Source organism: Ammodytes marinus, assembly GCF_949987685.1.
Source record: "Ammodytes marinus genome assembly, chromosome: 13".
NCBI classification, from domain to species: domain Eukaryota; kingdom Metazoa; phylum Chordata; class Actinopteri; order Uranoscopiformes; family Ammodytidae; genus Ammodytes; species Ammodytes marinus.
In genome coordinates, this window is record NC_137217.1 from 11,890,670 (window position 1) to 11,916,506 (window position 25,837).

The 25,837-nt window shown below is 41.5% G+C and overlaps 1 protein-coding gene across 1 annotated transcript in view; it reads left to right on the top strand.

The window, feature by feature from the left end:
• LOC307259907 (RNA-binding motif, single-stranded-interacting protein 3-like) overlaps window positions 1-25,837 on the top strand; it is a 115,880-nt gene that overhangs the window by 86,776 nt on the left and 3,267 nt on the right. Inside the window, exons 7-13 of the mRNA XM_080039977.1 lie at window positions 8,445-8,551; window positions 12,210-12,253; window positions 16,388-16,484; window positions 18,437-18,487; window positions 23,987-24,094; window positions 24,513-24,599; window positions 25,231-25,346. Of these exons, the coding sequence (XP_079896103.1) occupies window positions 8,445-8,551; window positions 12,210-12,253; window positions 16,388-16,484; window positions 18,437-18,487; window positions 23,987-24,094; window positions 24,513-24,599; window positions 25,231-25,346 (610 nt within the window). The remainder of the gene's footprint in view (window positions 1-8,444; window positions 8,552-12,209; window positions 12,254-16,387; window positions 16,485-18,436; window positions 18,488-23,986; window positions 24,095-24,512; window positions 24,600-25,230; window positions 25,347-25,837) is intronic.

Genomic DNA, 25,837 nt, shown 5'->3' on the forward strand with positions numbered 1-25,837 from the left:
ATCTTTGTGGCAAATAGTTGGCTCCCTCTCATGTGTGATGCCTGAACAAGTAGCCCTCTAGAGTGAATGTTGTTCTGTCCCATGGTGTTAAGCTCTTTGATGCCTGATTTCTTCATTTCTTTATTTTTTTTTTAAACAGCATGACGTTCCATGCAGCCCAGCTAAGGGATTCCCTATGTTGTTACATTTTGGGGATTTTATCCCATTTTCCAACTGAATGATTCCCCATGTTGCTGGCTAATAGATTGAATACTATTTTAAATTATATTGTTTTCCCATTTAAGGAATTGGGTCCCCACTTTGTATGATACTCCCCCTATTCACAAAGGGAAAACTGAAATCACTTTAGCCATTATAAACTAAGGGTTTTTACCCGCCTTTCTTACACCAATGCTAATTATCAGCAGGGTTCCTAATGCCCTTAACCAGGTGCAGCCAGAGCAACCTTTGTGTTTCACCCTCCCCATTATTCCCAACCACATCCTGTTTATGTTCCTGGGTCCCTCTCACCATAGTGTAGACGGATATGTTTGTTTGCTCTGCTGGAGTTTTAACAGTTTCTCCATTGCCCTACTTTAGTTTGCAATATCCCACAGCGCCAATTAGTGGTAACAGTATGTGATCCACTCTTCACAGTATAAGCCACCCACCCTGCTATACCCATGTCTACATCCTATCGGGTTAAACACAAAACCTTTCAAATTTCACTTCACTAAAACTCTTAAAAACATTTACTCTCTAGCATTCACTTGTACACACAATGAGACATTCAGAAAGGCAAACAGCCAACCTCACAGTCATTTTATTGACATATTGTGCAGTGTTCATAACGTATATTTCTTATTTTCTCCGCCTGTCTCTGCAGCGACAGGATGTCACAGTTTTTTCCCCCCCAGACGAAGCAAAGAAAAAACAAAAACTCTCTGTTTGATCTGCAAAGCGGTGACATTTTGATAGATAAATTAAATTGATAAATCAACTCCTGCAAGCCCAGTTTAATGGGGGGGGGGGGGGGGGATACATTGTGCAGCTTTGTCCAGGAAAGTGTTTTCTCTGCTCATTTCAGTAGAGTTGCCAATGTCAAAGCGCAAACAGTGACCACAGAGAAACACATGTACAGGGAAGCACAATTAAACACACACACACAAATGCACACACACACACACACACACACACACACACACACACACACACACACACACACACACACACACACACACACACACACACACACACCACATAGTAGCTTGAGTTGATGAGAAATCATTTAACAAATGAACAACTTACAATAAGACACATTTTTGTCAAAATATGACATTTTGAAACATAATACAATAACCTATAATAAAAGGCAATATAATAAAACTGTTAAACTTGTTTTACATCCAAAATATACTGATGATGATATATGACACATACATAAAATCACCACATACTAAGGACAACAACATATGGTGTATGTCTAAGTTGGTTCACCACTTGTTCAGTGTAATTCCAGATCCCATATTAGTCTCTGAGTCACTTGAGATTTCTTTATTTCATCCCATCTGTGTAATGAAAAGATCAAAGTAAAACATTTATGTCTAACAGGTTTGTGATCGAATATGGCAACAGTTTTAACCTGATAGAGAAAAATAAAAACAGTCCCTGGGTTCTGCCTCCATTCATTTTTCATGAAACCCGAGCAGTTGTTGCACAGGGCAGTGGTTTGCTCTGAAGACTAAGCAATGATTTGGGGATTTTTTTTTTTTACTAAGAATGAGCCTTTCTCTTCCCTACTTGTGTCAGGACACTGGCACAAGAAGAAGACACTGACAAAAAAATCAATTTATGTTTGACTTGAACAATAATTTTCTCTCAGTCGAATAGGATAAATTTGAATTTATTCATCTCCATGTCCTGTTTACATCTGTGAACTCTTTGGGTTTTCCAAATATGTTGCTTCAGACTATGTTAATTGACTTGATGCTGACAAAAAAAAACCTGTTTGAGGGGAGCAGACACGGCTGTACCAAACCTCATCATGAATTTGTCTATTTACCTTACAGAGCCGCATGAGTGGGACCAGCAAGGGTCAAACTGACAATTAAAAATGTCCTCTCTTCCTTTTAAATCCCTCTTGTGATATGCCACGCCACAGATTGCCACTGTGAAAGCAAGCTGAATAATTAATTTGATGCTCCACTTTGAGCAGCTTCTCTTTTTTTTCCACAGGTAATCTTGTCCCAAGATGCTTAGCGGTTGTTGTTGCCTCCTGATTGTGAGGCGACTAAGTTTGCCTCTTAGGAATAAATACCATTCATTATTGTCATCGTCGTCATTAGTATTTATGACTTGTCACTGTTATGTGTGGGTGAATATAAAGTGTGTCGCTGGCTGTTTTTCATTTCTTTTTCGGCCTCAGAGAAATCGGTAGTATCACAATTCACAGTCCCACCACAGGCATCACCTGAAGCAAATACAATCCAAAAAAGTGGGAAATTACACTTGTAGCCTGGCTGTTACGATATTGCTTTTGTTCCGTAGTACTACACTACACTAATAAAGACGGGGAGTGAAAGTCATTCTGCCTAGCCCCACATGTGTTCTGTGGCGGTAAAAAAAGAAACAGATGGGGCTTTAGACAAACACCAACACTAATGGCTCTGTTGAGTAGAGTAATTGTTTTAATGGAAAGACTCAATAGACAAAATGCCCTCATAGGTTGGCTGATTTTTGCAGGGGATCCTATCCTTTTAACTTTTTGCAAATTAGCCAACACTAATTCATTAATTGCAAATGGCAATCCTTTTAACCATGTACGCTCCATTGAAATCCTGGTTTGTAAGACTCATTGTACAATATTGACTTATTGAGGAATGAGAGATATCCTCATCCTCTGAAAGTAAACATCACACCGAAAGAATACTTTTACATTTAGCTGTATTGGCTCTGCTCTCCTTCAGTCAAACGGGAACTCACACATGCATGGTCCGACATTATCGTGTGTCAAACCTCCATCTTTAAGTTGTTTGACTTCATTTTTTGATTTATTTTATTTCAATTAGTTTGCTGTCTCAGTAAGCCACATCTCAAGCACTTTATCTTCTCTGTATTTGATGTGTTATTTTGGCGGTATTGTGAAATGCCATGACAGTATAATCTGACATGTAATTTAAATATAATAGGATTAAACCCCAGGTATCCGAGAATGTGGCAGCAGAGTACAAACATTTGAGTCACCTGATTTAAAAAAAATAAACATTACTTTCTCCAAATGTTGCCCTCCTGGCAACAAAAATATTACCACAATATTAATGTGTAAGTATGCATGAGGATGCTTGTGATTTAAACACTGGCCCATAGCATAGGCCTGTGTTTAATGTCTGGAGCCTTTTCAACAGCTCTAAAAAACAACATACAGCCAGGCATACAAATGTTGTGTATGTGATGGTTATGTCTGTGTATGTGGATGAATGGTATGATAGGGGATTATGCAAACTGGAATACTCCCAATGTTCTGTTGTATGTCACTTTCAACAAGTACAATTACGCGACGGAAATGTCCTTCTGTTATCATTTTGAGTGCTTTACTCACTGGATGTTAATATGAGGAAGTGAATAAAGGAAAACTACACGTTGTGGCGTGCAAAGACGGGAGTCGGAGGCGGAGTGTCAAAAGACGGAGCTAACTGCTTTAATGACATTAATACACTTGTCGAGTAACAACAACGGAGCAGACAGTAAACTCCCGATAGTCTCAAAACGCCAACAAGACAAAACAGGAAATTCCCCCAGTCATAACAGTCCCCCCGGAACCTCAGTTCCATAGGTGAATTATGTAAAAGCACTACAACGTCATTCTTTGACAGGCATCCATCACATCATGGGAAAAGACAAACCTACATTACCTTAAGTTTTGCTCTCTTAGGGACCAACTACTTACAATTTGTGTCTCATTCATTTGATCAGTATTACAGTATATTCCTGTATCAATATATTTGATATGTCTAAAAACTCAAAGGTATTTCCTCTTTATGCAAATAAGTAGTTGTTTTAGAGCAGCAGGAGATTCTTCTCTCTTTGTGTGGTACTTTAGAGGCGACGCAGAGACAAAAGGGTCCTGGCTATTAACTTGAAAAGTTGTCAGCCATTGACAATGTGGCCCATCATTAAAGAGGACCTATGATGCTGTTTGACTTTTATGACCTATAAACGTTGTTATGATGATTCATAGTCATGCTTAACCATACTAAATTATCAAATAATGACTTACATGCATTTCGACGTATTCCCTGCTGACCGTCTGGGGTGTCTGTGCAGAGCACTAAACACTATTCTAGCCAGTCGAGAAGTCACGTCTTCAAAGCGGTCTACCCTTTCATAATTCGTGACGTCGCATAAAAATTTGTGACGTGACCACGCGGATGTTTCCATGTATGGTAATGCTGTCACTTCCCTGTTCGCGTCTGCCTCGCGCCCTTATAGGTCCATGCTCGCGCTTCCCGCCACTGAAAGTGTTCCGGAAGGAAGGTAACCAATCACAACGGAGTGGGGTTTGCAAGAGGGGGGGGAGGGTAGCGGAGATGGCCGATGCACAGGCGGAGGGAGCGGAGATTGCCGAAGCACACACACTCAAGTGTTGACAGGACGTGCTGGATCGCCAAAATAAGAGAAAGAGCTTCCCGAAAATCTACATAGTTTTTTGTGATGTGATTCGTGTCAGGTTGCTCTATAGCAGTGTAAAACAAGAAATTAAGACCAGAAAAGTAGTATAATAGGTCCTCTTTAAAATAAAACATCAACAGAACATAGATGTGTGTGTGTGTGTGTGTGTGTGTGTGTGTGTGTGTGTGTGTGTGTGTGTGTGTGTGCGTGCGCGTGCGTATGTACGCTTGTGTATAAGTGTTTTACAAAAAAGAGGAGTGATACATCCTCTATACATCATAATTACACATTTCATTTCAATATTCATAAAACAATTTGGATACATAGTTCTCTAGAGTATCTCTGTAAATGGTTATACGATGTTTCTTCATCAGATCTTTTAGCTGCATTAGCTTCATCTCTCCTCTATGATGTAATGATGATTATATATTCATTAAGACCATGGAAATAACTTTACGAATGCTAATGGTAGGTGCATGACCAATACAAGACCTCTTGAAGGAGTCAAAATACTAACACATTTGTAATACACACCAATACAAAAAAATATATAGGCCTACAAAAAAAATGACATCTTAATTAATAGTGTTAGCTATGCTGTATACTTCCAACTAAATGATAAAAATAAAAATGTTAAGTTTAATTTTGTGCAATGGCACACGGAAACACACATCAATGAACATCCAACTTGTGTGTATTTCCTTCACCTTCAAACGTATCTTTTAGCCTATTCTTAACCCAGTCCTATTCTTAATTGAAAATTAGAATTCACAGCTATTCAATATGAATAATAGTCCTCTATTCATCTCTCTAATGTCCATTATCACCACGTTTCACTTTGACCTAAGCCCAACTCATGACACTGACTACTTAAACACTCGTGACACTGACGGCTTTTGCCAAAATTAACACTAATAGCCACTGAAAGGGTCCAACCGGGGGACGCCTTACCTGAGAGGACCGCGTGTCTAGATATAGTTTGTCTGACCTTAGTTCCTCCTGTTATATTTAATTGAGACGGAAAAGAATAGAGGCTAAGTGATCGCAAAAAAAAACATAATTCCAGTGCAATTATGTGCACTTAAATCAATGCTAATTTACAGTTTTTAGTCTGCACTTTGACCTTTCTCTTTTTCAGCATTCGGCATTACATCCATAAACAACATCAGTGTTGCACAACAAAAAACAGCACATTGATTTTGTGCTGTTTGCTCATTGTGTGAAAAATGTCAATTGTGTCTTAAACAGCTACCGTTTTAAATTGGTTAATGGGGCCATTTTGCCTAATCTTTCTTTCGATGCAGTGGAAACACAAGCGAGAGGCATTAAAGGGAGTCAAGTATTATGGAATGTTCCTGGAACTGTATAGCTGAAATTGGCTATCGTTTTAATGCACAGTTTCTAAGTCCCAGTAAGTGAGATGATAGTGCCGAGAAACAGACAGTAACAACGTCTTTGTTATAGCGTCAGTGCCAACTTTGAAAATACTCCATCAACTAAAGTCCCCGCACTATATGTAAATCTTGGACAGAGTTTGTGTCTCTTTTCTGGGCCAAGCAAGAGTTTTTTAATGAGACACATAGTGATACACACACACGCGCGCGCGCACACACACACACATTGTATATGTATGCCTATAGCACATTGGGTAAAAGAGAGAGAGAGAGGGCAGTGATTGAGAGAGATGAATAGTCTTGTGGCCTGTCATTCAGATAGACAGCAAGTTAAATCAGTCAAATGACACGGTACCCCTAAATGCTGTATAATCACGCAGCTCTGTGTTTTTCCATCGACTTACCTTAGGAGAATACCCATCAAGGCCCCAGGCATTCCAAACAACTTGCGTGTCAACCTTGAGCTCTGAATGCTTTCCTCTGCGGAAGACACCTGTTCTCATTGCTCAGTTTACTGAGATGAAGAGAGCTTTTTTTCGAAGCTGGCGAGTATATTGTATGTAGTCTATTTTGGCAGTCTTAACGTGTGAACCAGTGCCAGTGTGATGATATCTCCTTTGCCTCTTTATCGCATTGCACATCTTTCAAGAATGTCTTTATTTTTGAGCAGCACACAGTGGTGAGGGTTTCACTTTCTCAGCAGTTTGAAATCGACTGCTGTGCAAGAAGACGAGAGAGCCAGCTAATAGCCATTTTTAAGATGCAGTCAGTGACTCATCTGCCTTGGTGGATGTATTAACTAAACAGTGAGAGGCAATGCATAAGAACAGGTGGCTCATTCAATGTCAAGGTCAAGAGGTGTCTTCATAGAAACCTGAATCTTGACATGAACCACACCTGTTGGAGTGACAGTGTTGCAGTACTGCCATTACCATTAAGTACATACTATCTGAATGGCATTTGAGTCTCTTTTTATCATACTGTTATGAAGATTTACTGTGCTTCTTTGCATCTTCTGCCATTGCAAGTCAGACATATTTTTATATTATCCAATGAATCTGTAGTTCTTTGCAAGGAATTGAACTCAACTTATACGACTTACAGTCAGATAATGGATCTTCCTCAGCTACATTCATTCTACATTCTGATATTTTAAGTCCCAGATACATTCTTGTGAAGAGGAAGTTTTCCTTACTATGTCATATACATACTGTTAACCAATTCACTATCATATACATGTTCTTACTTTATAAGAAGAAAAGGGATGTATATGTTGTAATTGTATACATCTGGGGAGGTAACCATGCTTTATACCAAAGACGGCAGTATGTACTGTATGTACAGTATATGCGGTGATTCAGTATATTTGAAGTTCAGTCCAGTTAATTCTGTAATTCATCCTCTTTAACAAACTATAATCTGTCCATTCTGTGTGAGGATGCAGACTAAAAGAGTGGTTGTGACTTTACATGTGTACAAATCTACAGTACGTGTGTACACCGACCGATGGAAATCCAAGAAATATACCCCAGGGTCATGGACCACCTAACGTTACAGTATCTGCCGGCTGTCTGACTCCATCAACCATCAAATGTCTCATCTGAACGTCCTAGTCCATGTGTGTTTGTTGAGTCATGCTGTTGCTGAAGCAATTCCCAGAAATAGAAGCAATTATTTGCGCTGTCTTGCGTTTGAAGCGAAACTCAAAGATATGCTTTTAACTTGAAATACAGTGATACAGAACAAAGCTTTTTTTTTTCTCTTCTTGAGGATAACCCTGCTCCGATCCCAACACTTCCTGCCATGTCAGAGGGGCCGTAGGGAAACTGAGTCTGCAGCCTATCAGGTTGAAGTAAGAGTTGGGTGAACTTTTGTATGGGGGGTCACACTCCAGCTAATCCCATTTGTAATCAAGGCTTTCTTCTTTTCTCTGGTCCAGAAAAAGGGACCATGTTGTCTTTGGAGCAATCATAATCGCAGTCAATCGCCCGGGGTCAAGCTGTGTGTAGTTATTTAGCGTATTAACTATGCCTGTTTGCTTTGTCGTTTGAACCATACGCTCACTCCGCTTTGATGATTAGCCCATGACTTTGTTTCCACGTCAAGGCTGCTTTTTGTCTAGGTATGGTTGTAGGGGGTTGTAGAGATGGTGCGATAACCGCTGTTGTTTAGAAGTTTGGATTGGGGGGCTGGGAAGAGATAAATGTAAGTGCTGTTTTCAGGATCCAATTGATTCATGTAATGTTTTTGTTCAAACCACAGCGTGACACATCTTATAAATCTTATCTCAGATATGTTTCTTTTAACATAATGCATGAAAAGGTAGTGCTATTTAGACGATTAATCCATCTCTGTGCTTGTCCCTGTCTCTCTCTCTCTCTCTCTCTCTGACTCACTGTTCAGCCCCTGCAGAGCCATTGCTGTGCAAGTTTGCTGACGGAGGCCAGAAGAAGAGGCAGACCCAGGTCAAGTATCCCCAGAATGGCCGACCGTGGACAAGGGAAGGAGAGGTGAGGCTTAAAGGTGTATTCAATCGTTAAAAAAAAAAAAGAAGCCCACCAGTACCCATTATAAAACATCCCCTGGAGCAAGCAGCCACGGCAGCGCTTTCTTGTGGCTAAGGAAAAATTGTACCACAAGAACAATGTCTGTCTATCAGTTGGTTCTCATTTTCAAATATATGTTGCTTTAAAGGAAAATAAACATCTAAAATATATCCTACAGCAGACTTTTCCGAAATCTACAATAGCCCTCTTGCTCCTCACAGTCGGAGTGAGCACACCGTGTCTACTGAGAGGAAATGGTCAAGTTCACAAAACCAAAAATACTGTTATTCTAACTTCTAAACCGGTGTGTAACGTGTTGAATATCCACCAACCTCTTTCAAACCTTTTCCTACTCGGATTTATTGCAAAAACATAACAGTTATCGTTTCACAATCACACTACTCGTTGATTTTTTACCTTCCGCAGCTCAGCTTCAACAGCTGTATCACAGAAAACATTACAGTAAGTCGAAAAAGTCTGCTTTTTCATAAACCTTAAACATCCTGCTTGTGTTTTCCTTTGACATAAGTTTCTTTTTCACTTTAAAAAAAAAACTTTTGACAGTTTCTATGCGTTGACAGGCCCCCCTACGGGGTCATTATCAGCTTTCATTTCCAATAACACACTGTAGGCCAATTTAGAGATGCTGTTGACAGCATGACAGCTGGCATAAATAAGGCTTGTTGAATTGAAAATACAAGGTTTCTGCAAGACCCCAATGCCAAGATGTCTTTTTCCTTTTTTCTTTTGTTGGAACTCCCACCTCCAGTCTGTCATCTTCAGAAGAAATCAAACCTTGTGTGGTGAATTGAAAGAAGATTGACTGTTGCACAATGCAGAGAGTTCAGAAGTTGTTAGTGTCGATACCAAGGCTTTAATTTATGGAACAAGGGAAAGTGAATAATGATGCCACCCACACACACCCGAGAGCAGCTTTTAACAGTTAGCCAACTTTCACATTATTATGGAGGTTGGGAAATAGCAGGGGGGTGAAGTGAAATGAAATGAAACCAGGCTGGAACAACTGTGCGCTGAAACTAGAGCCGCCACAACCTAAACAGAATGCTGCAGTATGGGTATGAACTTCATGTATTGCTGTGTGGCACAGGCACAGAATGCATTTTGAGCTTTATTTTGTGAGAGCAAAGAGACACATCATAGCAGAGCTTAGTTAAAGGTGGTGGAGTACACAATTTTGGAAAACAATTGTTGACAAAATCATAATCTGTCTAAATCAGTGAATATATCCTCACGATACGCTACCTGTCCATACTGTCGGTGCTCTGAAAAGCCTAGGCTCTGTAAACGGGTGTGTAAACAAAACATTTGTACACAAATGGGGCCCACAGTAGCTAACAACAGGTGAATCTCAATTCAGGGGTTGCGGCCTACGAAGGCTGCATTTGAAGACCGATTGCGTCATAGCGGCGCGCAAAGGCTTGTTCTATTTGCAAGGCTCCTTCATATGCGGCCGAGAAATGCAGCCTTCGTTTCACGGTTTTGAAGGCTGCAACAGATGGATCCTTCGCGGCCCAACATATCCCAAGATTCATTGCGTTTTTTTCAGAGATGGCATAAAATAAAATTAAAAATAACAAAACAGCAACGTGTTGCTCCATCTTCTTAACTTTTATCTCCCTTTCTTTTTTTCTTGCAAATGCTCGTAAACGGAGACCTGCGGAGACCGTCTCGTTTAACAGTGCTCGTTCGGCCTTCAAATCGGCCTTCACAGGCTATGGCCTTCATAGACCGCGTAGAAGGACGCGGTCTCTGGAATAGGATATAGCTAGAATGTGTTTTTACAGAGCCTAGGCTGTGTGTTCACACTGGATTGTCTTTTCAATACACACACAACACAGTACGTACAGGTAGTGGATTGTGAGGAGGTATTTGCTGATTTTGACAAAAAGTGATTTTGTCAACAAGCACTCTCCAGAATCACTGACTCCAGATTAGAGGTGACGATGTTAGTGTTTCTCTTTTGTATCCCCTTGTCAACATTTGTGAATTCTCAGCTGGACTTTAATAAAGGAATAAATGGTCGGTGCTTTCAGTGGGGTTTCACACATTTGTCAGAGGTTCAAGTTCTGATGACCCCCCACTTGGCCCTTTCAGAGAGGTTTGTGCTTTTGTCAGAGCCAGGTGTCCCAGTCCAGGCAGACTCATATAAAGACATCTGGCCATGGTGGTGGTGGTTCTTTGAGAGGGCCTCACTGCACCCTCACACTCACTCAGCCAACCCTAATCTCCCACAACCCCTCACACCTAAATGCGTAAAAAATGTTACACACACAATCACACACATACAACACCTCTGTCCAGAAGAAAAACACATAGGATACCCATGGGTGGATTATGAGGAAACATTGACCCGTAGGCACAGGTTGGGGCTTCTACAATATGAGCAACACACTTCATGTCACTCAGGTCCATTCAAAAATAAATCAGTCAGGATACATTTCTGAATGCACGCACACAGATAAATAGACATTTAATAAACAGCACATTTGTCACTCCTTTGAATGTACCGTACACATGTGTGCACTGATACTGGCATTCAGCAGCAGTGAGGAATGTTGTCCAGTCTTACATGAAGGGAAAGTCAGAGGACGAGCTATGATTCACTGAGCTCATCTCTTCTATCTCTCGCTCGGAAATCGTCTCTTCAAAAAAGACAATTCATTAGATTGCCATATACTGTAGCACCAGCAGTGAATACAAATTGTGCTCAAGGTGAAAACTAGGATCCTTGTCTATGTGTAGTAGTGTAGTTGTTACCTACTTTAAATGTCTGTTTAAGAGTCGGTATAAAAGTCATCCTGGCCTTTGGAATGATTCATTTTTTTTTGCTATTGGATGTCTTCAATGTCTGGCACTCCTTTTTATTGCCTCTGCAGTCTATACCCCCCCCCCCTCCCAGTCCTGCCTAGAAAAACAGTTTGGGGAAACAAACATTGCAGTTCAGCATCAGGGCACATTCAACTCGTGTGCCAATGAGAGGAGAGACTAGTGTGTGTGGAATATAGAACGAGAACTAATGACTTGTTCTGTAGGGTTGCAGATAAAAGAAGGGGGAGAGCCATAAAGAGAGAGATGGAGAAGCAGAAGAAATTAGGACTAGGGGACTAAAAACACTATTGTTGCTTCTAGTTTGCTTCTACATTGCTAAGGGGCAGACAAGTGGATGAAGATCTTTTTCAAAGCTCTGCAGGGAAAAATACAGTCTCAATCATTTGCATACAGCAGAGGAATTGAGACATTCTTAGAGACGAGTGTCAGATTATGATACAAACTTGGCTAGAAGAAGAGGGACAGAGAGGACCTGGCAACTCAAATACACCCTTGTAGTTTGGAATTTCTTCTGACACTGACATAATGCAGATTGAAATGCAAAGCTGTCTCCTATTCATGACCTCAGACATTTATGTTACACACTTATATCTCTTATTTAATTATAATTATCTCTCTTATGTTATTAAGCAAAGTTGCTAAATCAGTTTGCCCCACAGAATAACTGTTTGCACATCCAATCTTAATGAGAGAGTAAACACTCATGATTCAAAAGGCATACCCAGTATTCTAACCTGTAGGTGTATGTTTCTCTCGTTATCTCTTTCTCCAGAGTGGTATGGCGTTGACGTATGATCCCACCGCGATGCAGAACGGGTAGGTGCAAAGTTTTCTTTCTCAGATTCACAAACTGGGTCTACAGCTTTGGATGTCTGCAAACTATAATGTTGATGCACATTCCCTGCCAAACATGTGTACAGCCAAATCTACAGTTCTGCTCCATCCCAAACTTCAGGACTTGCTTTCTGAACTAATCGGATGACACCTTCTTACACCAGCATACATGTAAAGTGCAGCGCAACCATCAGCAATGATATGCGAGCACCTGCTTACAAATGAGTAGACCACACACATTTTAATAGGGGTAGGACATACGGGCCATTAATACACACACACACACACACACACACGCACACACTTTGTCTAACCCTGGCTGATGCAGATGAGACATTTATTTATGCACCTATATGCACACAAGCTGTCAGACATGTAGGTTTTGATTGCAGACAGTGAAGTTGGGCGGTGTTGCAGTGGCGCTGTAAGTCTTTCGTCAGCCGAGGCGCTCTGCAGTGCTCTGAGGCTGAATGCAGACAGCCGGGTGTCTGCCTGATTCAGGGGGAAATTGGAGATTGTTCCCATCTGCAAGGAATGCTGCTGGTGATGTCGTCCCAGCAGACTCCTTCTTTGTCTTTCTCTTCCCCCCTTCTTCCATTTTGTCAGCTCAGTCCTCTCTTCTCTTTGTACCTGCACATTCCCTCATCCTCCTCTAACTCACTGTTGCGCTCTCCACATTTGACTTTGACTTAACCTTCATCATACCACCTTTAAAGGCATACCAAGCGATTGTAATCCAGAACACTTTTTGTCAAAAAAGAAATTGTGAGTTGATTTGAATGTAACAGGTTGTGTTAAATGATATAGTCTCATAGGATCACAGGCCCCTGAATTGAGTCAAATCTAAGTCGTATCGTGGCAGACTTTGTGATTTATGCAAATATTGTATCGTCGTCCAATGTTTCCATCTAATATCGTATTGTGATGAAACGAGCGATATACACCCCCTTTGTCTAGTCGCATACATATTCTTATTCTTACTGCCCATTCCCAAGCACTCTTCTGGTGCGTGTGTGTGTGCGTGTGTGTGTGTTTCTGTTTGTGTGTGTGTGTGTGTGTGTGTGTGTGTGTGTGTGTGTGTGTGTGTGTGTGTGTGTGTGTGTGTGTGTGTGTGTGTGTGTGTGTGCTCCTGCATGTGAATGCGTGTTCACGCACGAGCATCTGTGCGCTTGCTTAAGCCCTCTCCAACCTCTCTTTCCGAGGTCATTGAGGCTCCTTCCGGCAAAGCGCTAAATGACTGTGAAATGCTAATGCAGCTAATTAGAGAGGAGAAAAGAAGGGATGGGTGGGGGTTTAATAAAAAGGGAGGGCTGGTCGGGGTCAAGAGGAGTGCAAAGGCAAAAAGAAAGTCAGACCAAGGAGAGGCTAAAGGTACAAATCTAATACAAGTTTGCGAGTCTGTCCAAGCTTCAGGACTGGGCTGGTTTTCTAAGGGTCCGATGCCAATCTGGTGTTATTGGAAACATGTGTCCGAACCGGCCAGACTGCTTTGGCTTATAGCCTGTCCTCTCAGGGAGACCCAACATTCATTTTCTCGGTTTCTCTCAATCTGCCTCCTATATGCTCTATTTGCTTTTTCTGTTTCTCTGTGCCTTCATGTTCATACCCCTTTCTATCAGTCCCCTCCTTCTTCCTTCTCTTCTGCCCACACACACACACACACACACACACACACACACACACACACACACACACACACACACACACACACACACACACACACACACACATATATATTTTAGCATGCTCACCCACATCTCTCTGCTGAAGAGTCGCTGAGGTCGGCACTTAATCATTCGCTAATTTTTCAGGGCAAACTCCTGACAGTGCGGCGGGGGTCACACCAGGGACCCACCGAGAGGTTTTAAATTCAATCCCGTCGTAATGTTCCGTTCGCAATTACATGTTTAGTGTATTGTTTAAACAGCCGCGCTGGAGTCCCTATTGACAGCGCGCTGCTCAGGGCTAATAGCCTCCATCAATAACCTTGGATCTGTCCTCTGCCTCCTATTTCTCTCTCTCTCAATACACATCACTCTAATGAAAAATACAATAAGCACAATCAGAAAAGCCTATTGAATAACCCGGCTTCGTTCACTCATTTGTATTCATCAGTGACAGTAATACAGTGTCTCTAATGCAAGCCATACATTAATTGTCTAGTCAAAAAAGATGGATGCATACTGCTGCGTGATCAGTGGTCCACTTCTGAGCCCAACTGATCCACTATATACTGTATCTGTTAAAACTTTTCAAATTCAAGTGCTGTTCAAGGTTGAAACATACCACTAAATGAAGACCTGAGGGGCTATTCCTCAGGAAAAAAAACATATAGCTAATAAGAGAATATTTGGGTAACTAACAATACACGTGGTTAGAAGTATAACAACTCAAGGAGACTTTCACTTGAGCCAGATTTAAAAGGTGCAAAAGGAAAGTTAAAGAAAATCTATGTCACTTTCAAGGAGTTAAATGGAAATCTAAGTGTTTGAGCGTGTGTCAATACACCTTAGATAGAACACACAATCAACCTGTCTATGAACCAGAGCTGAACAGTTACGAAATGTATACAGTATAATCCTAGTGCCAAGGAAGGGAACCATAATGTATTGAGTAAAAGTAGAGAGTATGGCATTGTAGCTGGATGTCTGTGTGAGGTTAAAAATCACGCTCTGGAGCTTATCACAGTCAGCTGGGAACCAACTGCATCCACTGGGGCCTGGACTGCAATAGTTTAAAAATATCTGACGGCTTTTTGTATCTGGCAGCTGTGTTTCAAAACTGCTCGTGCTCGATCACTGGCCGAACAAATGTAATGTGAAACAGAAAGTGCAATAACAGAACAGGTGGCCGACCCCAGCAACCCATTTCACCCTTGAAATGAGATATGTGCTGGTGTCACAGTGGAGTAGCACCAATCCAGCCACCTTTTCCTGTCTTCACCCATGACTGCTATAGCTGCCATCTTGGTTGTAAGAATAAAGTGGATTTTAAAGCTATAGTGCGTAACTTTTTCAAAACTGAGGAAAAACCTGGACATAAAGCAGAAGGAATATGATCCAGAGATTCAGAGAAGGCTTTTACTTATCTAATGCAGATGGGCAAACAGTGCTGTTGTAATTACTCAGAATTCCTCATGGGAGTGACATAAGTCACGCACTATAGCTTTAGAAATAGAAAAAGTTAAGTATATTATTTATCTATGCTATCTATTCTAGTATTCTAGTATAGATACAGCACTTTTTAAATAATGTTATATTTGCCAGGAGTAGTTTGCAGGAACCTTGAAATATAAACCAACCAGGTCTTCCTCCAATCAAGCTACACTTGATTTGGGGCAAGTACCTTTTTATACAATCACGGCCGGCTGTGTTAGAGATGGGTATAGGTGAGGCCTTCTGTCCGTCTCTGCCTCCCTCTCTCTCTCTCCCTCTCTTTGTCCCCCTCCCTCGCTCCATTATTCAGTCAACAGACACTTTGGGATCGATCGGGCACAGCAACACGGCCTGGCGGATGAAACATGTCCTCTCTAGGTACACAATGATAAATAAAGCACTGCAAGCCACAGCATTCTACCGCTGCAGGGTTGAGGGGGTGAGATGAAGAAAAAAAAAAGATAGATAGATCGAGCCAAATCAGAAGGGCAAAGAAAGGTGTATAGGAAGAGAAAGTAAACAGAGTATAAAAATGCAGATGTTGCAGATGGCGCTTTTCTCTGCCAAGTGGAATACGCGTAGGAGGTGGGAACCTAAAGGGTGATATTGAAATACTCGCCCACACGCACATTAAGGTGATAATTCATTATTATGCATAGCGGTGTTAGCAGACTCCTTTGTAACATGATGTGTACCCTGGTGCAGTGTCAAGTCTCATTCTAAGACGTCTTCTGATGGCGTGGCGCAGCAGAGTGAAGCTGCAATATTTATTCTTTCCATGACAGCTTTGATGATGTCTGATCCGTTTTGTCAGCGGTGTATTGATGTATGCCGGGGTGGTTTGAAACAAAGAGCTACAAAAGGCTCATTTTCTCCTTTGCGTTCGGCTACATATGGAGAGCTTCAACTGTATAGATATTGATGATGTAAAAATTAAACAATTCCTTGTTTGCTTCCGCAGGTTCTACTCTTCGCCATACAGCATCTCCACTAATCGGATGATTGCGCAGACGTCCATAACACCATTCATCGCTGCCTCTCCTGTCTCTACATACCAGGTGGGTGGATCCTTTCTGTTTGCTCTGTGAGAACAAGCTGTGTGTCACTGCAATGGTTTCAGAAATTGATACGGCCCTCTTGAACAGCAAATTGGTTAAAAGTGGCCTCTAATCTAAGGGTTGTGTGTAGAAGTTAAGATAGATAACTTCATATCTCAAGTGTTGGTTTCATCACATTGTTTACCTCAAGTGAAGTGGACAACGTGATACAAAAACATGAGATGGACAAAAGAAATATACTGTATATACAGTATATTCCAACTGTACTTCCCACCAGCACACCAAATGTGTATTACTCAGTGCACCTGGAAATTATCTCTGACAAATACATGATTTCCTACTGTTTAATCAATGTTTGCTCAAAACTGCAATGCCCTGCTGTGAAGGAAAATTACTATTAAATCAAACAATGCATTTGTGAACCTGTTTATAAAGATTTCTGTCATCACAGGGAACAGATAAGGGCTTTGTGCAACAAGCAGGGCAAGTCTGAGAGTACTAAGAGACCGACAAACACATTGTTGGTTTTGCCTTTTGTTATGGGATTGGCTGGCAAAATAAAAATATTAAATACAAGCTGACTCATCTTTAGTGACGTTAACAACTCTCTCGGACCAGGGCTTCAGCAATATTTTGCCAATATATTAAATTGATCCCCTCAACAGCAGTTCAATTGGTTTCAAAATGAATAAAAACAACTGTAGAACAAATTGCTTCATTGAATGTCATCTTGTGTTCATTTCCTGGACATACAGGTCAAGCTGCATGTAGAGCTTGTCCTTTGTTTGGAAAAGACGAGGAATTATGTTATAAGCTCTCTATTCAAGACAATTCTTTGTCTAGCAATGATAAAACACAGGCTTATATTGCAGCACGTCTCCCATCGATCTTTCATTCTTTGGCACAAATCCTCCTTTTGTCTCTCTCTCTCTCTCTCTGTTCCCATGTGTCGCACATCCTCTCTTCCAGGCGCACACAAACCGTAGCAATTCACGTCAGAAGCTGTTTGGGCGCTGTAGCTTTGTTTCTCTGACTGAGTAGTTGAACCTCAGTTTATCACACACGTAGACTTTAAAACAAACCCCCGTGTCCTCCCCCACAGCTTCTTTTCTAGCACAATCACCGCTATAAATGAGATGAGCCAAATGCAAAGGCACACTTTCCGCAGTGCAGATTTACACACGCAACGACACAACCGCATCCATGCTTTATGGGGGGGAAAAGCACAGGCTAAAAGTTAACCTGTCTTCTGTCTGCACTGCACTACTCCCCATGGACAGACGCATGTTAGCAGACATACACAAGCACTCATAATATAGTATGAGGATATGACTAATGGCTATACACGTGCATACTCCATACATGTGACAAAAGGGGGCCTTCGGGGACTCGTTTCTCCTCATGTTTGGGGTTGGACAGTGAGTATATAGCGCTAGGAGATGAAAGTGGTGATTTGTGGCCAAGACAGGCTTTGATGATGAAACCTCCACTGTGAAGCAGTAATTATTAGACTGTACTGCTCTCTGTGGGTCTTCATATCCTCTTATAATTACAACATAACATACTGTATTGGTGGACCCCTCAGTTACTGCCCTAATATTCTTTAAGGCACACTTTGCCGCAGGGGACCGGGGGGCTCTGAAATGGGCTTGTAAAGACTTGTTCTAATGATTCATTTTCTCTCTTCTCCTCTTTGTTTTTTGTCATCTTTTTTGCCATCTTCCTGTCATTTCTGTCTTCCAATTGTCTTTCTTCATGTTCTCTCCCCCTCAATTCTTCATGCACTTATAAGAGTCTTCCTTTTGATCTTCCCTTCCCTCTCATCTCATCCTGACCTCCCTTCTGCATCCTCCTACTCATTCCCGTCCCCTATCCTTTTCTTCTCTCCATCTGTCTGCACTCCCTTGGCCATGTCTGATATTATACCTTCTCTCCATCTTCTCTTCTCTCAGGTCCAGAGTACATCTTGGATGCCACATCAACAGTATGTTATGCAACCTACAGTAAGTTTCTCTCAACCAGCCACTCCGCCGTTTGTTGTGTCATCATATACAGTACGTGTGGCCGTAACACTTTTCCTGGCCTGTCATCTCTGTGTCTAAGGATTTAGCAGCACTTACTCCTCGTTCACTTCTTAGTCTGCTAATATAAAATCTTTCTTTATTCCTTAAAGGTGGTTCTCATTTGAAAAAAGCTAAGTACCGTGAATGCCTGTCTAAATTACAAAGCCATCTATTTTAGACACTGTAGGCCTTGTTTGTGCTGAAATGTTTAGCATAATTGCTTTGCAACAGTATCTAATATCTCTGGAGTGCTTCTTTAGCTCATATGTCACTGCAAATGATGGAATAAGTCACTGAAAAATTGCAATAATGCAAGAAATAAATCAAATAAAGTGACACACACAGTATAGCAAAGGAGAGCCAAACTTAGGTCAAACAACTTTAGTCCTAGCATGCTGATTCAGACTTAGAGCAATTCCAAGGGTTCAGCGGAGCGGAGGCTAAGATCCATAATAAAAGGTTGCTCCCTGCTGGTTTGAAATGAAACTGCAGCAACAACAAAAAAGGGGAAAAAAAGACTTCCTTAAGTGAAATGGAATGCACAATGATTACATTAAAGTCAGTGTTTACTGCTGATCGTATTTGAACAGTTATGTGTGTATGCAAAACATATCATTGCGTTAACATAAGCACAACAAGGAACAAGCATTGTACGGTACATAAACATATGGGCTTCCTGTCGGAATCCAAAGAATTTAGACTGTCTGAGCTCTGTCTATCCTGTTGCAAAAACAGACAATCTCATATACACATGCACACAACTTTGATTAAAAATGCAAACATTTGATACATACCCACACATATATTAACACATAAAGTCATGTATTGTGACTGTATATCTACTTCATATGGGAGAGACTTCTCACTACACAAGTTCTCTTTAGTCTTCTCTCATACTCTCTCACACACAAACTTCAAGACTACCTTTACTTGTAACCAGGGAGTGTATACAGTGTATTGAGCTCACTGTAAAGTCTCAGACTTTGACACACTGTCTGTCTGACATACAGTAATAACCCTAACATACTGTATAAAGTCTCTCCACCTTACAGGCACCACAATACAGGCTACACAGTCCTGGCTTTACTTCTTTCAGGTGATCAACCTCATTCATCGTTTGATTATTTCTCAGTTTTGCCAGTCGAAAATCATAGGTGGAATGGATCCACGCTGGGACTGTACATAAACCTTCAAAGTGCCTCAGATGAAAAATAAAACCTTAATTACCTCTTTAACATTTATTTGTAAGTAGTTCACGGTTCCACCGGTTCTGCTCGTGAACAGTGTGCATCAGACATTTTATATTCACTCTGTAAAGACTGTAAAACATGCATTTAATTTTTATATTTTTTATACTCATGTTTTATAGGGAACATTTCTATCAGACAGGAAGCGAGGGAGTCAATCATTAGACATGTGCACAATGGGATAAGACTGTCACCATGGCTGACGAAAGCCTTCAGATATGCCACAATATCTAGACAGACATGACATCCCACCATGACACTACTGTCTCCTCCAGATTTGTTGGTAGTGGTGGAATACGATTTACAGCACAGCGGGCTCTTGCCCCATATATATATATATATATATATATATATATATATATATATATATATATATTTGTTTTCTAGGAAGCAAAGTTGGCTTCTCTTACAAAGAGGCAATAGTCAAGACCGATTTTATCACCCAGATTCCTATCTAAACGCAGGTGTTAAAGGGTTGGATGCATTCTGCCGACAGCATATTTTACACCTGCAACATTTAGTTGTGCTCCCAAGAAAATGTCAGCTGAAGGGGGACGGAAGATAAAGGCAGCACAGATACAGTTTTATCAGCCATGCAAGAGTTTTGCAGCAAATACCGCCACAGCCCAATAGTTAAACGAGTTCCAAATTCTGTCTCTCCCCCTCTCCAGTGTTCTCTCCTCCTATCTGTCTTCCTCTTTGTGTGTATCTGTCAACTCCTAAAAAAACATTGTTTGTCATGTTTCATTAAAATGATGTCCACAAGAGAGGATAATACCCTTCTGTAAATGTGTTTTCAAACAAATGTTCCTTCTAATTATTTGGCAGGCTGCTTGATATGATTTTGCTCAGACTGGGGAGAAGGAAGAGAGAGAGATAGAATACTATAGAGAATGGGGTTTGGAAAAAATAAATAAATAAGAGAAACTGTGTGTATTTGAGGGAGGAGAGAGGGCACGGGGAAAGAGGCAGGCCTGGGGAAAAGGAGAGGAAAGGAGGGATTACAAAGAATAAAATCTGGAACAAAGAAAAGAAAACAACTGCTGCAAAAGCATGTCTGGACTGCTGCGCGCCTGTTCCCCAGCCTTGTCTCTGCATAGTCGAAATCCCTGTTAGACAACAAAGGCGGAGGCTAGTCATTGTAGTTCCTGGATACAGAGGAGCTTGGCAAATTAAAGCCGCGTCAGGGAGGGAGACTGCGGAGAGACACAGAGCTTTAATTCTGTTCCTATGGCAGCGGAAGCTTCCTCACCGCTGTACCACAGTTAATGACTGGTAACTCCGGTTAACGGTGTGCACTCTTCGACACATTAAGGTTGACGCACACACACGAGCACTCCTCTGCTTATCACTCCATCAACAGTCCATCGTAGAGTTTGGGAGGTTTGGGAATCTGAATCTGAATCTGAATCTGAATCTGAATCAAATGCACGTAGTTTCACAGATGCACACTTTGTAGACACAAGGTTACTAAATAAGTGCATGACTCTATTAATTAAAAAGTTAGGGGAAAAAAAAAGTGATGTTTTGGTTCCCCTGGACTAAATAAGGTGAACTTACATGCACTCAACACAACTTTATTTACAGACACACAGACACACACACACACACACACGTAAGTATGCACTCTCTCCAATTAATACAGATACACAATATACACACCGTGGAGTGCCTTTAGGACTGTGTGTTTTCGAGCCTTGGTGGAACGCCCAGATTACATGAACTCCCTGTCTTTACATCCTAATTAGCGAGAGGATGTCTTTGTGCATAATTACTCACAAATCCCCCTACAGGAAATTAATGCATTACCGTAGCCATGCTTAGCAAGAAAGACTATGAAGGCGGCTTATAGTGGGGAGGGCTGGAATGAGACATCCAAAGAATTATAATTTTTGATCTTCCTGAGTCAAGTTGCCATGTTAAACTCATCTGAGGGGACAAAGGGGGCGAAGAAAGCACAGATCAGTACATGTCTGAGCCTTCAAGTATTTCACAATGCTTAACTTGTTTTTATGCTGGGACACTGGGTGTGCATGTGTGCAGAACAAATAAACACAAATAAAGTGGGTGCATTTTTAAAGTTTACAACCTGGCAATACAGTACAAGTCTATGTTTCATATATTCCTGGTTTGAAATGTAAAAAGGTATATAGAGTAATACAAACATCTGCTGTTCAGACTGCAGCATCTGAGAGAGAACTAATGATGCTGGTTGTCCAGCATGGTCTCACGCACAGAGCACCCATCACACCAGACGCAGTTAGCGGTTTTGTCTCGTGTAAAGCGGGTGTCATCCTCACTTTATACTGCTAATATAATGCTTCTTGGTGCCTTCAGTAATTCCATTGGTCAGATTCACTTCTCTACTGTGAAAAATGACAGCAAGGGAGGAGAGAAAGAACAGAATTCAAAGTTGAAGCTTTGTTGCATGTTTCTATTTTGTTCTTATATCTTGTTCTTCTCTCTTGCATAGTGTCCGCACGCTGACACACACACACACACAGACATGAATACATTTGTACAGCTTTAAATCAGGGCCTACAACTAGTCATTGTGGGTCTCCTTTCACTTTATTCAGCTTTCTCTCTGCGTAGAGGCCTGCTGCGAGATTGAACGAGGCAAGAGACAGAGCGAGGGAGGATGAGAAATCATTAAACGAGAGAACGTATTATATAGATGGATGGAAAGCTCGGGTATTAGCTGGATTCTGGCTGCTAAATCTACCTGCCGGAGCCAAGGCTTTGCGGGGGTTTGTGGGTAGATCTGTTGATGCGTCTGTGTGTGTGTGTGTGTGTGTGTAGATGTGTTCGCCTCTGTGTTTGTGTGTGTAGGAAAATTGCCAGTCATTGACTTGTGATGTTGAAAACAGTGTTGACAGCGGATTTTGGATAGCCAGGCGGCTGTGTTCTTCAAACAGATCTCTACTATGAAGACAGTATTGAGGAGGAAGAGCACTCACCACTGTTTACAGCCCTGACAATCCCTGTGTGTGTGTGCGCGCGTGTGTGTGTGTGTGTGTGTGTGTGTGTGTGTGTGTGTGTGTTTGTTTGTGTGCCTCTGTGAAGCTTGCAGACATAAGGATCTTCACATACAGATTCACAACTGTGAACAACTCTGACAGATGTTATGTGCCTTGGAGAGAGGAATGCTTCACACTGCCAGAACTTTCATGACTGTGTGTGTGTGTGTGTGTGTGTGTGTGTGTGTGTGTGTGTGTGTGTGTGTGTGTGTGTGTGTGTGTGTGTGTGCGTATTTACCTATGAGTGCTTGTCTTGTTGCAAGCCTCCCCATGAAACCCTGAAAATACAGAGCTGTTATGATGAGTGCCATACAGCTGGGCTGCTGCCTAAAATACTTAAATTTAATACCTGTGTTTTTCTAACATCCTGTCTCAACACGCAGCCACAGAAGAGCTGACTGCTCTCCGGAGCGATACTGACATGTATCCGCTGTTGCTGTCTGTGCTCATGGGAAGTGTAGTTAAACAGCTATCACAAATGAACAGCGTTTGCCTCTGCAGGGAGGTTGCCAGGCGTATCAGCACACAGTGTGATGAGTCTCCTATTAAATCTATACAGAGCCGTTGAGTCGTACTGGAAATGTTGAGCTCAGCGCATGAAGGTGTTAGGAGGCATCAAAGCCCTTCACATTGAAGAGGTTTACAGTGAAAGCAGTCTGTTCCATTGAGAAGCATGTTCTGTCAAGCCTGTGAGTAGTACAAAGTCAAACCATTTGCAGTCTTCAAACTTTACTGGGTTAGAAGTCTTCCTACTAATATATTTTATTATTGCTGCATGTCTTCAAAAGGTCTTATTTAGCACTGTTGTATAAACAATGTCTTTTTCACACGTCAAGTCACATACAGTATACAATATGTTAATACAGGTGTTTGCTTTCTTGCTGAAAGTTACATAAAAGGTTAAAGGTCACGTGCAAAATGCACTTTTTCATGGTTTCTCAACATGGGTCCCCGGTGTTACTAGAGATTCCCAAAGTTTGAGAAAAAACAACCCTCTCTCTGCTTCTACACCTGCACCTTCCTGTTCGGGTTTTTTCCCCATATGATGTCGCAAGGGGAGAAGCCACAGTGTTTTTTTGTTTCTCTCAGTGCTTGTTAAGTTATGCTTCATGGATATAACAGTTGTTAAATGTATAACCCATCCGGTCGTGTGTCCTTCTTTTCCTCCCTCAGGGTGCTGTGATCAACCCATCGTCCTTAGAGCCCAGTTTGTCTCTCCACCCTTCCATGGGTCCTCTCTCCCAGCAGATGAACCACTTGTCTCTGGGCACTACAGGCACCGTGAGTGTGTGTGTGTGTGTGTGTGTGTGTGTGTGTGTGTGTGTGTGTGTGTGTGTGTGTGTGTGTGTGTGTGTGTGTGTGTGTGTGTGTGTGTGTGTGTGTGTGTGTGTGTGTGTGTGTGTGTGTGTGTGTGTGTGTGTGTGTAGGTGTTTGTAGGTGTGTGTGTGTGTGTGTGTGTGTGTTTGAACTTTTTGAGTTGTTCTATGTCAGCAGAGAATTCTGCTGTGATCTCACAACAGAAAACACATAAAAACACTCTGTCTCTGTTTTAAGTGCCAAACTATTATGTCATATATTCTGAATTGTCATACAACCACATATCTAAATGTCAGACAGTGATTGTAATGTACAGATTCTAGAGGACATATTGCTTGTGGCTCAATTATAATACAGTCTGTGCCTCTCCCTCTGTCTGCAGTACATGCCTGCTGCAGCAGCTGCTCCTATGCAAGGAACCTACATCCCCCAGTACACTGCAGTGCCTGCCTCTGCCATCACAGTGGAAGTAAGGACAAAAGCAAAGTTGTTTATTGACTTGAAACTGCTTACGACTTGTACTGGCTTCATACAGCAGCCCCTAGAAGGCTTTACAGAGCTGACTCAGCTTGAATATAGAGAATTCTATGGACTATTATTCACACCTAATTCTCTTGTAGTGCGCCTCACCGATAAATTAGATGCTAGTAAAAGAAGCCGACAGCTAAACTCTTGGTAGAAATTCCTGGAGACCTCCGTGTCAGTCACTGATGTATTGCTACTGAGGGAACCTCAGGGTCGTAAAGCAAGGTAATAACAGAATCAGGTTGTGGTTCTGTGTGATGTGTGTGAGACATTGCCACTCATTCTACTGAATTCCCCAAAGGCCAGAGGAGCTATTATTGAATTCCAAAAAAAATGAGCACCAGAAATGAAACTGAGTCTGCCGGAGGAAGTCAAAACCCCTCACTTTTAATCAATGCCAAATTAATTTGTGTCTTTGCCTAACTTTTTGGATGTTCCGAGCAAACTTATTTTGTGTGCATTGCAGGACGAATAGCCGTTAGTTCACCTCACTTATTTGACAATTGAAAAGAAAGTTTCAAAGAAGGAGACTGTTTTTTCCTGACTTGTTTCTCTGACTGTGCTTGTGGTGTCAGGGCGTGGTGACAGACCAATCTCAGCAGACAGCCGCCCCCTCCTCACAGGATGGACAGCAGCCTTTATCGGTGGAGAACACAGGAGATCACGCCACATACTCTTACCAGCAGGCTAAGTGAGTGTTGTAAATAGACGTCTGTCTGTCTTATAGTAGGGGCAGCTCTGTTGAGAGTGGATGCCAATGTGGGATTCTAATGGTATGAAGCACTAATATGCTATTATGTTAGGTTTACTTTGATATGCCATACATATTTTTACAGGTAGATTTTTTAGGACAACTGCACGGTAATACTTTTAATCGAAACACAACTTCGAGGGGTTATTTTTTCAGTTCTAGAATTTAATTTCAGGAATGTCTGGTTCCATTTTTAACTGAAAACTTTAAAGTTAACATATCTAGAGACACATTCTAGGTGTGTATTTGCCCATGTAAACACTTAACTTGGTCTTTTAGAAGGATTGGAACTATACAATTAGAGATATTTGCCAAACTGTGTCACTTGTCATTTAAAGATGTTTCGTTGAACACGTGCACATGGAAATCAATGGACAGAGACAACGGACATTTTTGATAGATTTTTGTAGGAACGAATGAAAGCTATTGTG